Genomic DNA, 14,076 nt, shown 5'->3' with positions numbered 1-14,076 from the left:
AAATTTTGTTTTTCTTTTTATTGAATAAAATAATTTTCATGTAAGGGTAAAATGGTCATTAAAAATTAAAAGAAGGCAAAAATAAAAATAGCTAGAAAAGAGGGTATTTTTGAAAAGGGGTATATCAAAAGGGGTATTTTTAACAAATTCTCATAAATCTATATAAACACTAAACTTACTTTACTAGTGATATACAACATATATATTGTTGAAGATAATATTTACTTGTTATATCTATTTGCGAGTGATTTTAGTTTAACTTTTTATTTATCAATAAAAATTGTTGAATATAAATATAATCATTTGAAGTTTAAAATATAAATCTATATAAAAACCATACTTATTTTACTAATCTATATAGTATCGCAATAATGTTTTCTTGGCAAATCAATAGTATATCACATGGTAAACAAAAAAAAATGACTTAAGAATCTCACTAGAAGAGTCGACAATCTACTGACCTTTTTTCCCTAGAAGAGTTCATTCCATATTATTATAGTGTACTTAAAATATATTATTTCTCCCAATGTTTTGGGTTAAAAGCATTTGATGAAATTGATGAAATCTCAAGTTTGTTTTACATTTTACTTTTTTATCATGTTATACAATTGTAGTTCTAGTTGATAATATGTCTTTTGAGATATGCTACACAAATCACATGTCGCTTTTTGTAACGGCTTACATATAAATTTTTCTCTATTTTGTGACCATTGATTTTGTTTTTTTTTTTAATGGATTTTTTTTTTCAAAAGTCTGTTTTATAGTTTTCCCAAAAAAAGTGTGACCCTTACAATGTCTTTATTTTTTATCAAAACTTTTAAGTTGAGTTGAGTAATTAATCTTTTATTTTCTGTTAAGTGAAATTTAATAATAAATCTTTGTAGTATATATATGTTTCGTAGAAACTAATGTTCCACTTCAACTTTATTTATATGTGTAGAATTTTATAAATACAATTACATATATTGGTTTTTTACTCCACCATACATTACAATCTTACTTCCATTCTAAAACTCATTGACACATTATAAATTTTGCAATATGATCATTTTTTGGTTAAAATTTGAATAATAACATTATTACTAACAAATTCATAGTATTATTTTTACTATTTGAATTTTTTTATTTATGTTACTTAATTCATTTTAGATAGTTATTATTTTTATTATTTAATAAAACAAATTTCTGTTATTGTTTTTACTATTTTAAAATTTAGTTAATTTTACTTAATTTGTTTTTAATTTATTTTTATTAATATTAATTATAAGTAATAAATATGTAATGAATGAATATTTAAAATAGTAATTTTTATTAAAAAATAAATATAGGATTGTTTAGGTGGATGCTGATGTGGAGGAATGAGAAGAGAGAAATATTAACTTTATATATATATATATATATATAGATAGATATCCTTTCTATGAGCCATATCATTTTTTGCTTAATTAATATATGTTTATAGATTGATTGTCTTGATATTTTTTGCTTAATTTAAAGGGGTAAATAAGGGAAGTGAACACAAAAATTTTCCTATATAGAATAATATTTGTGGACAATCAACCAAAAAAAAAAAGCTAATAGCCTCGCGAAAAGAAATTTTTATTATTTTTTGTTAAGTACTAATTCTATATAATTTTTTTCTTAAGGTTAACGCCTTTATATATAATAAATATATTACTTTCAAACCCTAAGACACCAGATCATATATTACTTTTCTTGATGATGAACTTGGAGAAAGGAGCCGAAACGAAACAGATCCTGATTCGTGATCATGACGTAAAAACAGAGTTAGAAGTGTACATCTTTGAAGCATTCGCAATGGATGAAAGAGATGTTTTGAAACCATACTATGGCCCTAACTACTATTTCATCAAGGCATGGATAGACGAGACCAAACAATACGGGACAAAAGTGGTGAAGGATTCCTTTGTGGTTAACCAAAGAATGGTGATTCCTTTAGATTTTCCCGCACCGTATCTTTACATAGAATTGCTTAGAGGATTCTCCTTTAGAGATCCTGGAACATCCAACGGAACTGTTGTGATGGGTCGTGCGAAGATTCAGTTGCCTCCTTGGAGTAGCCATGGCCGGGGCGTGCGAACATCCATCGATCTCGTCGGTTTTAACAGTAATCGATGTGTCGAGAAAAAGGGATATGTGAGATATTCAATGACACTTCATAAGAAAGTTGTCAATCATCGACTTGTTCTTTAGGAGAATTAGGGTTTTGTTTAAGAAAAAAAAAAAAAAAATTTGGGTCTTATTCTAAAGATTATTGATCTTAATTATTAAGAGTTTCTATAACTTTGTGATTGATTTGATTTATGAGTTATCTTTGTATCTCATCTATAGCTGTGGTTTTTTTTTATATTCATCTTAAGCATTGTGCCAAAAGAGAAAGATACATATTGTTCCATCACATTTTGTCCACCAATTTCAACCACTTACGATTCATTTGCATCAGACATGAATGGAGTAGTCATTGTCATAGCCTATGCAAGCTGCTTAACAAAACGTGAATAATGGCCCCATTTGATATGCGTTAGCTGTGCTGATTATCTTATTGGTTTATAATTACAACATGAACTTCGAAAATATAAAGAAGTGAAGATATCAGAATTTTCTTCCAAACAATATTTCTTTTGCTTTGTCAGTCAACGGTTGACCCATAAGACTCATTCATCACCACCCATGACTTTGAACTTCAATTATGCACTCTTATCTCATAAAAATATATTTAGCGGTAAAAGCTTCCAAACGGGAGTTAAAGTATCTAATCATAGACTTTATGTCTTTATCAATCCAGTTTACCAGACTCCGAATTCATTAGCATTCGTTAACGGAATCGAGATTGTCTCCATGCCTGACCGGTTTTACGCAAAGAAAGTGTAGAAATATAAGTAGAAGAATAAAAGAGAATAGAGAGAATAGAGAGAAACTGTATCTTATTTCTCTTAGTCCTGAGAATACAAGAGAGATACAAATATATAGAAGAAAAAAATAAAAAACTAGTTATTACAAAGATGACTTGCATGAAGGAGAGAGACAAGACATCTTACATGAAGGAGAGAGAAAGGGATATTATAATTATTTATTCCAACATTTCCCCTCAAGCTTGGCATAGGGAGATCATGCCTAAAATGGAGTTGCCTCATTAAAAACCTTACCAGGAAAACTCAATGGGAATAACCATGGACAAGGGAAAAAGAGCATAACAATCACATTTTAGGTTTGTGAAGATCAACTAAGCCAAGCTTGCTTATAATGAAATTGCATTCCTTTGAATTTGTTGCCTTGGTGAAGATATCTGCAAGTTGATCAGAACTTTGAATATAGATGGGAGAGATGATCCCAAGTTCAACCTTCTCAGGAATATGGTGACAGTCCACATCTATATGTTTGGTGCATTCATGAAACACAGAATTCGAAGCAATGTGAATAGCAGCTTGGTTGTCACAATGCATGGTGATAGGTTGAGATATCTTGACTCCAAGATCCAAAAGCAACGCCTTAAGCCAAATAAGCTCATCAGTAGTATCAGCCATGGAACGGTACTTAGCTTCACAATCTAGAATATATATATATATATATATATATATATATATATATATATATATTAACGGGTATATATATATATTATTAATAAATAATAATATTACAAAATATTAACGGATATTTACGGGTCATGTAACAAAAAGGGTAATGGGACTGGTATTAAAAATTAAATTAATATTCGATCCTCGATCACTACTCACATGTAATATAATTATAATACTTTTCACTCGACCTTAAAGCTGTGGGTAACGGGTATTAGTATCCAAAATATGGGTAACGAGTATTAGTGTCCAGGCCTACCTATTAGTAGTTTAACATAACTCAAAACTCACTATATAATACTATATTATATAACATGTAAATAAATGATACAACATAATTATAATCTTAACAAATAAAATCAAATAACGAAATAAAATTATTCTCCACACTATCAGTGCGGTATTAGCAGAGCATCAACAACTGCTCCGATCTCCTCTGGTAAGAACACAAAGCGATTGTCTCAGATTCAATCTCAGATTCAAAAGAGTAAAACAGTGAATGAAGGAGTCGAAGAGGTACCGACGACTGAAGTCACTGAGGAGACATTATCTCGGTCCATCAACAGTTCACCATTGCAAAAGCCCAAGATGAATAAAACAGTCAGGCCCAATATGTCCAGTTGTGCAGATAGGCCCAATATGCAGACTAAAGATGAATCCACTCAACGGCTATCTGCACCAGCACAAAGAGACGAAACAAGAGACAATAAAGTGAAAGTAACAAAGGACTACACGGATCGTATACCTCTCAACAATAGGTTTGAATTTTTGGACTCATGTGATATGTAATATGAGTAGTGAGCTGTCAAGGGAAAACCCCTAATAATGTAATGCCTATATAAGGCAAACTATGTAACAATCCTAAGTTAAGGAAAATAAGAAAGTAATGTTCTTTACCTGAAAGAGCCGCTGTGCTCACATCTTCATGGTATCAGAGCTATGGATCAAGCAATCCAACTCTATTCTCCTCCTACTCTTCATATCTCTAATTGCGTTACTGTGCAACTAACAGAGAAAAATTATTTACTCTGGAAAACACAGTTTGAGTCGTTTCTCTCTGGTCAGAATCTTCTAGGCTTTGTTAATGGAGCCTTTCCACAACCGCTCGCCTCCATTCATGTTCCTGCGATCGATGGTCAAGTCAGCCACGTTACAAATCCAGACTTTCTAGCTTGGCATCGTGCAGATCAGGTGGTCCGTGCTTGGCTGCTTGGATCTCTTTCTGAAGACATTCTGCGAGATGTTGTTCATACTATTACATCTCGAGATCTCTGGTCCGCCTTGGCTCAACACTTCAACAAGGTATCAGCTTCTCGTCTATTTGAACTACAACACAAGCTTCAGACTGTCGAGAAGTTAGATAAGTCAATGGATGAGTATCTCAAAGAAATAAAGAGGGTTTGCGAGCAACTTGCCTCTATAGGAAGTCCGGTCAGTGAACAGATGAAGATATTTGCTGCTCTCAAAGGTCTTGGAAGGGAATATGAGCCTATGAAAACCTCAGTAGAAGGATCAATGGACGATCAGCCTTCTCTGACCTTGGATGCTGTGATTTCAAGGCTCACCAGTTACTCTAACCGTCTTGCAAGTTACAACAGTGGCTCAGAAGTTTCCCCTCACATGGCGTTTAACACCATTACTGCTTTGTCTGGCTACTACAGCAGCAATAGAGGCAGAGGCAACTCTCGCTATGGTAACAACCGTGGAAGGAATAACTTCACAACAAAGGGAAGAGGCTTCCATCAGCAAATATCCCAAGAACCTGGTGGAACCAATAAAGTAATCTGTCAGATCTGTGGTAAACCAGGACATCCAGCTTCAAAATGCTGGCATCGATTTGATAACAGTTACCAGTTTGACAACGTACCACAGGTTTTAGCTGCTCTCCGGATTACTGATGTTACTGATCACAATGGAAACGAGTGGGTGTCAGACTTTGGAGCTACGACTCACGTGACTAACTCTCCTCATCACCTACAACAAGCTCAGGTTTATGAAGGAAATGAGTCAGTCATGATGGGAGATGGAAGCTTTCTACCTATCACTCACACTGGATCAGCAAGTCTCCCTTCAACCTCTGGTAATTTACCTCTCAATGATGTTCTTGTTTGTCCTGGTATTGCAAAGTCCTTATTGTCTGTGTCCAAGCTTACCAATGATTATCCCTGTACATTTTCAATTTGATGATGATGATGATGTGCGTATTTATGATAAGGCAACAAGGGGGTTGTTAACAAAGGGAAATTACAGTAATGGACTCTATACACTGGGGAACTTACAGAGAGGAGCTGCTCATCAAGTCTATTTCTCGTCCGGACAGCAAGCTGCGAGTGAAGAAGTGTGGCATAAGATGATATGCTCAGACATAATCAATGAAACACAAAACATCTTCTGAATAAATTGCATTAAGAAAGAGATTAAAGAAGAAGTAAAGGAGTTCTGAATCTTCTCTGAAGGAGTCTTGATTCTTCTCTCCAAAAGCTCTCAAAAATCTCACAGGGTTTTGCTCTCAAAAGTTGCAGGGAAAAATAAAGCTTAGGTCTAAACAATGACCATAAAAATCCTATTTATACTCCTAAACACGTCCAGGGACCAATGATGCAAATATGGAAAACTTTGGGGCAAATTTGTAAATCTTCAAAACTTGTGGGAAAACTTCCAATTTCGTATTTGGCCTAGCATCGATCGATGCTATCAATGTGTCGATCGATGCACTCTCTCAATTTCGTCTCCCAACTTTGTAACTCAGCCTCAATGCTTGATTAGGCTCCAAATCCTCCAATTTAGCTCCATTATGCTCCCATCCATGTTAAATCCTATAAAGACTCAAAAGACTCTAAAAACACCAAAAAGACTCTATAATTAAGACTTATATCATGACTAAAAACACCTAAAAACCATGATATATCATAAGACACTGGGGCATCCTCATTTGCAAGCCCTTCAGCATCTTTCTGCAATAAAAGCAATTAGCATCAGTAATAAAAGTACCAAGGCGATTTGTGAAGCTTGTCAACTTGGGAAGAGTAGTAGATTACCTTTTTCCCCTTCATCTTTTGTAGCTTCTAGACCCCTAGAGAGAATTCATTGTGATCTATGGGGTCCTTCACCAATAATGTCAGTTCAAGGGTTCAAATACTACGTAATCTTTATTGACAACTATTCCCGGTTCTGTTGCTTCTATCCTCTCAAGCTTAAATCTGATTTTCTACAAACGTTTTATACCTTTCAAGCTCTTGTGGAAAATCAGTATCAACAAAAGATTGGTACCTTCCAGTGTGATGGTGGTGGTGAGTTTACAAGCAACCAGTTTACAGCTCACCTGCAGAAGCATGGGATTCAACAGCTTATTTCCTGTCCATACACACCACAACAAAATGGATTAGCAGAAAGAAAGCACAGACACATTGTGGAACTAGGATTATCTATGCTATTTCAAGGAAGAGTACCTCAAAAATAATGGGTAGAAGCATTCTATACTGCTAACTTCTTGATCAATCTCCTACCTTCCTCAGTCTTGGATAAGAATCGCAGCCCTTATGAAGCTTTGACAGGTCAAGCTCCCATCTACTCAGCTCTAAGGGTTTTTGGTTGTGCTTGCTACCCAACACTCCGTGATTATGCCACGACAAAGTTTGATCCGTGATCATTAAAATGCATTTTTCTTGGGTATAATGAAAAGTATAAAGGATATCGGTGCTTACTTCCTTCAACAGGTCGTGTCTATATCAGTAGACATGTCATCTTTGATGAAGCTGTCTTTCCATTCTCAACAACTTCAACCACTAGCAATCAGCAGTATACCTCCCTCATGAATGCTTGGCACAAAAGCCTTCCTGAAACTCAATCCAACAAAACACAAGCATCAGATCCATCAAGTGAGGTAAAACAACAGAACCAACCTCTTTTTACACCAGAAGACTTTCCACCGCTTCCACCTTCATCAACTGCTCCGAGAAGTCAGACTCCAGCCGTGTCCACTGATAGAATGGAGGAGAGTACTGGGTGTACAACAGGCTCTGATCCTGCTTCTATAGGCAACAGCTCTCCTTCTTCTGTCAGGATGGATACTACTAAGTCATCTCTCGCGTCTCAGGTCTTACCTTCACCAGTCTCTAATTCTGTTGTTCCAACTCCTTGTTCTACACCTACACTCAATGGATCTCTCTCTGCAGCTCTCGCTCCTGCACTTCCTGATCAAGATATTATGGCTCAGGAAGAACATATATCTACTTCCTCCTCAGTTTCTGTTGCTTCTACATCAGACACTGGGACATCCTCAGTCGCCTCCTCATCATCAACAACTGCTCAGGTAGCTCCTCCGCCAAAACCTGTGACAACAACACAAGCAGTAGTTCAGATTCAACCAACTCAAGGTATGGTAACAAGACTGAAGGATGGGATACGAAAACCCAATCCACGGTATGCTTTGTTAACTCACAAAGTTTCTTATCCGGAACCTAAGACTGTTGCTGCTGCTCTCAAACATCCCGGTTGGAATGGAGCAATGTCAGTGGAAATGGGGAATTGCAAAGCAGCTAACACCTGGTCTTTAGTTCCTGAAGAACCTGATATGAATGTATTGGGACGTAAGTGGGTTTTTCGAACAAAATTAAATGTTGATGGGTCATTGCAGAAGCTTAAAGCACGTTTAGTGGCACAAGGATTTAATCAGGAAGAGGGGATTGATTACCTTGAAACATATAGCCCCGTTGTCAGAACAGCAACCGTGCGAGCTGTGCTTGACTTAGCCACCAAAATGCAATGGGACATCAAGCAAATGGACGTAGAAAATGCCTTCTTGCATGGAGATCTTACTGAGACGGTGTATATGAGGCAACCCGCTGGTTTTGTTGATCCTGACAAGCCGGATCATGTGTGTCTCCTGCACAAATCACTATACGGATTAAAACAGGCTCCTCGAGCCTGGTTTGATAAATTCAGCACATATTTACTTGAGTTTGGATTTACCTGCAGCATCCCAGATCCATCTCTCTTTGTGTACAAACGAGATGGAGCAATCATCATTCTTCTACTCTATGTCGATGATATGCTTATTACGGGAAACAGTTCCTCTGCAATGACTACATTTCTGGAAGCTCTCAACACTCAATTCTGCATGAAAGACCTTGGTCAGATGCACTACTTTCTGGGGGTTCAAGCACATTTTCATTCCTCCGAGTTGTTCCTCTCTCAGCAGAAATATGCAGAAGATCTGCTAGTTGCAGCTGCCATGAGTGAGTGCTCCTCTGAGCCAACACCCCTGCCACAACAAGTTGAAATAGCAAGGGCAAAACATAAGGAACCATTTACAAACCCTACATACTTCAGAAGTCTAGCAGGAAAACTTCAGTATCTGACACTTACCAGACCAGATATTCAGTATGCGGTTAACTTTGTGTGTCGGAAGATGTATGCTCCAACCTTTGGTGACTTTTATCTCCTCAAGAGGATACTTCGCTACATCAAAGGCACAATAACAATGGGAATTAGCTTTCGCAAGAACACAAGTAATACACTACGTGCTTACAGCGATAGTGACTATGGTGGTTGTGCAGATACAAGTCGTTCAACAGGAGGATATTGCACTTATCTTGGAACCAATCTCATCTCCTGGTCATCGCATAAACAAGACTCTGTCTCATGGAGCTCCACTGAAGCGGAATATCGTGCTATGTCAGATGCCGCAGCAGAGATCTCGTGGATCTGCAATATCCTCAAGGAACTTGGAATTCCTCAATATCGCCTCCGGAGTTGTACTGCGACAATCTTTCTGCCGTTTATCTCACCGCCAATCCTGCTTTTCACAAGAAGAGCAAACACTTTGCTAATCACTATCACTATGTTCGTGAAAAAGTAGCTCTTGGCACGGTAATTGTTAGACACATACCTGGTCATGATCAGATCACGAACATCTTCACGAAGACTCTCCCTGTTTGACCGTTCACTTCTCTGCGATACAAACTCGGTGTGGTCCTCCCTCCCACATAGAGTTTGCGGGGGAGTATTAGCAGAGCATCAACAACTGCTCCGATCTCCTCTGGTAAGAACACAAAGCGATTGTCTCAGATTCAATCTCAGATTCAAAAGAGTAAAACAGTGAATGAAGGAGTCGAAGAGGTACCGACAACTGAAGTCACTGAGAAGACATTATCTCGGTCCATCAACAGTTCACCATTGCAAAAGCCCAAGATGAATAAAACAGTCAGGCCCAATATGTCCAGTTGTGCATATAGGCCCAATACGCAGACTAAAGATGAATCCACTCAACGGCTATCTGCACCAGCACAAAGAGACGAAACAAGAGACAATAAAGTGAAAGTAACAAAGGACTACACGGATCGTATACCTCTCAACAATAGGTTTGAATGTTTGGACTCATGTGATATGTAATATGAGTAGTGAGCTGTCAAGGGAAAAACCCTAATAATGTAATGCCTATATAAGGCAAACTATGTAACAATCCTAAGTTAAGGAAAATAAGAAAGTAATGTTCTTTACCTGAAAGAGCCGCTGTGCTCACATCTTCATGGTATCAGAGCTATGGATCAAGCAATCCAACTCTATTCTCCTCCTACTCTTCATATCTCTAATTGCGTTACTGTGCAACTAACAGAGAAAAATTATTTACTCTGGAAAACACAGTTTGAGTCGTTTCTCTCTGGTCAGAATCTTCTAGGCTTTGTTAATGGAGCCTTTCCACAACCGCTCGCCTCCATTCCTGTTCCTGCGATCGATGGGCAAGTCAGCCACGTTACAAATCCAGACTTTCTAGCTTGGCATCGTGCTGATCAGGTGGTTCGTGCTTGGCTGCTTGGATCTCTTTCTGAAGACATTCTGCGATATGTTGTTCATACTATTACATCTCGAGATCTCTAGTCCGCCTTGGCTCAACACTTCAACAAGGTATCAGCTTCTCGTCTATTTGAACTACAACACAAGCTTCAGACTGTCGAGAAGTTAGATAAGTCAATGGATGAGTATCTCAAAGAAATAAAGAGGGTTTGCGAGCAACTTGCCTCTATAGGAAGTCCGGTCAGTGAACAGATGAAGATATTTGCTGCTCTCAAAGGTCTTGGAAGGGAATATGAGCCTATGAAAACCTCAGTAGAAGGATCAATGGACGCTCAGCCTTCTCTGACCTTGGATGCTGTGATTTCAAGGCTCACCAGTTACTCTGACCGTCTTGCAAGTTACCACAGTGGCTCAGAAGTTTCCCCTCACATGGCGTTTAACACCATTACTGCTTCGTCTGGCTACTACAGCAGCAATAGAGGCAGAGGCAACTCTCGCTATGGCAACAACCGTGGCAGGAATAACTTCACAACAAAGGGAAGAGGCTTCCATCAGCAAATATCCCAAGAACCTGGTGGAACCAACAAAGTAATCTGTCAGATCTGTGGTAAACCAGGACATCCAGCTTCAAAATGCTGGCATCGATTTGATAACAGTTACCAGTTTGACAACGTACCACAGGTTTTAGCTGCTCTCCGGGTTACTGATGTTACTGATCACAATGGAAACGAGTGGGTGTTAGACTTTGGAGCTACGACTCACGTAACTAACTCTCCTCATCACCTACAACAAGCTCAGGTTTATGAAGGAAATGAGTCAGTCATGATGGGAGATGGAAGCTTTCTACCTATCACTCACACTGGATTATACTAATTAACTAATTTTAGCAGAGCATCAACAACTGCTCCGATCTCCTCTGGTAAGAACAGAAAGCGATTGTCTCAGATTCAATCTCAGATTCAAAAGAGTAAAACAGTGAATGAAGGAGTCGAAGAGGTACCGACGACTGAAGTCACTGAGGAGACATTATCTCGGTCCATCAACAGTTCACCATTGCAAAAGCCCAAGATGAATAAAACAGTCAGGCCCAATATGTCCAGTTGTGCAGATAGGCCCAATACGCAGACTAAAGATGAATCCACTCAACGGCTATCTGCACCAGCACAAAGAGACGAAACAAGAGACAATAAAGTGAAAGTAACAAAGGACTACACGGATCGTATACCTCTCAACAATAGGTTTAAATGTTTGGACTCATGTGATATGTAATATGAGTAGTGAGCTGTCAAGGGAAAAACCCTAATAATGTAATGCCTATATAAGGCAAACTATGTAACAATCCTAAGTTAAGGAAAATAAGAAAGTAGTGGTCTTTATCTGAAAGAGCTGCTGTGCTCACATCTTCACGCGGGTCATTATCTAATACCTATATATTTGTACATTGAGATTTGATATGAAAGACAACTCGATAATATATGTTCCATAAGTTCTTTCACAGAGAAAAGAACATGCTTTGACACAAAATCGTTGCATATGTATAGATTTCAATTTTTTAATAACAGATCCACACCAGTAGTCAGTAGACGCCTATTATCATTATTCTATTCAAAAACCAGACCGATATATTCTTGGTGCCAGGGGTGGATCCAGAAAGAAATTTGACGTGGGGTACAAATTAACTTTCTATATTTTTGTATATTTAAAAATTATTTTATTTAGTTTAAAAACATATTCAGTTGCACATTACATATATTTAAATGAAATTTATATCTAAACATTTATTATATAAGGATTTTGTGCAGTATATTAACCTTTTAAATCATCATTTATTTGTAACTTTATTCTCTAATTCTAAAAAACGTAAAAAAAAATTGAGAAATCAGAAATAATACACAATATAACCTTTCTTAATCATGGTAAAATTTGTAAAATATTGGTAAATAGTATATCAAATCGAAGATCCAAATCTACATTGAAAAAATTTAAAACTAATATATAGAATTGTAGAAATGTTTAGAAGTTACATACAAGAGTTATATTATGTATTATTTTTGATTTCATATGATTAATTTTTGTACAAAATCCTTTATTTAAATAGATTTCAACTCTATATATATATATATATATATATATATATAAGATAAATTAAAAATACATATATATATATTATACTAATTAACTAATTTTACAATACTTTTTAAATTTAATTATAAGTATAATTTAGAGTAGAAAAAAATATTAACATGTAAGTAGACATTACAAAAAAAATATTGGTTGTAGGAAAAAAAGGCAACAAAATGAAAGTCAGGAATCAAACTCCTCACCAAAGAGGATGCATGGGGCACCTAGGTAACAATTAAGCTGTGTAACTAAACTAACCAAATGTATTGGATAATTTTTAACAAGTAGCATGGGGCACGTGCCCCATCCCATCACTACATAGATCCGCCCCTGCTTGGTGCTCTGTGTAAATGTCTTCAACGTGACAAACATAAATTTTCCATATGATATAAGTTCGAGTGACATGATATAAGCAGCCACGGTTCAAAAAAAATAAGAGCCTTAGGGCAAAATTTTTAAAAAAATATTTGGGCTCTTTTTGTATGAAAATTTTCAAAAAAGAAAAGAAAAACAGAGTCTTAGGCGCTCGCACCCTTGCCCACCCCCTGTGAGCCGGGGCTGGATACTTTCATGGCTCTTAAAGAAAAATGATGAAGCAGACACTTGATAGAAATCATGGACCGTTGATTTTCTGTATATTAGAGTAGAACCTTTTCATATATTTGTTTGTTTGATAGAAAGGGTGCTAAAGTACTAAAAAAATAGATTTGGTATTTAAAATATAGTTTTTTATATTCGTCAATTATATTTTTTTAAGGAAGATTATCTTAGTATTTTTACATATTTTAAAATAATTTTAAAAAATATATTCTTTTTGTTTCACAAAGATTTTGACATAATTAATATTTTATTTTACCTTTTATAAATACTTTAAAAATTATCTTTCTAACTAATAAGCTCAAATAATAAGAATAAAAAAATATTTAATTTTAAAATCTATATTGAAAACATAAAATAACATTCTTTCTATAACAAGGAAAAAAATGCTGAAATGATGATACTCTTTATCAAAAATGTAAATAAAAAAGGGTATTTTTCCAAAATAACTCTTCTAGTTTCTACTATTTACTTCTACCGCTGTACTATGCATTAGTTGTACTAATCAGGCACTCTAAATTTTATGACCACGCAAAGCTTAACAAGAAAGTGAATAATTGATAGAGAGCGGAAGCTTAATTAACGGACGAGAACGCTAGATCTCCGGGAGAACTAGGATTCACGAATGGATTTTGCTTAAAATGTTATAACTTGACGAAGAAGCAATAAGGATAGGGTCGAGACCGGGAGCGATATCGACGTGGTTTTGCAAGTCCTCCTTGCAGGGCTTGAACACAAGCTCTTAGGGTTGAGAGTCTTCTTCTCTAACCTTTACACAAAGCTCTCGTAAAACTTGTTTATTCAATAATCGATTATTACATACAAAAGAGTCTCACGGCTCCTTAAATAAGAAGATCACCAAAAAAAACCCTAGGATAATTAAGAAGCTAATCTAACATATAAAATCCAATAGTAGATATAAGACCCATAAGAATGAAATCTAAAACAGAAAATAGTAAAGAGGCCT

The 14,076-nt window shown here is 36.2% G+C and overlaps 1 protein-coding gene across 1 annotated transcript; it reads left to right on the top strand.

Annotated features, from left to right (window-relative positions):
• The first annotated feature begins 1,450 nt into the window (after positions 1–1,450).
• On the top strand, positions 1,451–2,431 carry LOC104732936 (uncharacterized). The gene has a single exon (XM_010452540.3). It carries the CDS (start codon positions 1,720–1,722, stop codon positions 2,212–2,214), a length of 495 nt encoding a protein of 164 aa, XP_010450842.1. The 5' UTR covers positions 1,451–1,719; the 3' UTR covers positions 2,215–2,431.
• Positions 2,432–14,076: the final 11,645 nt, after the last annotated feature.

The sequence above is a fragment of the Camelina sativa genome, chromosome 12 (assembly GCF_030686135.1).
Source record: "Camelina sativa cultivar CO46 ecotype springtype chromosome 12, ASM3068613v1".
Classification (NCBI taxonomy): Eukaryota; Viridiplantae; Streptophyta; class Magnoliopsida; order Brassicales; family Brassicaceae; genus Camelina; species Camelina sativa.
This window is presented reverse-complemented; position numbering and strand designations above follow the sequence as displayed.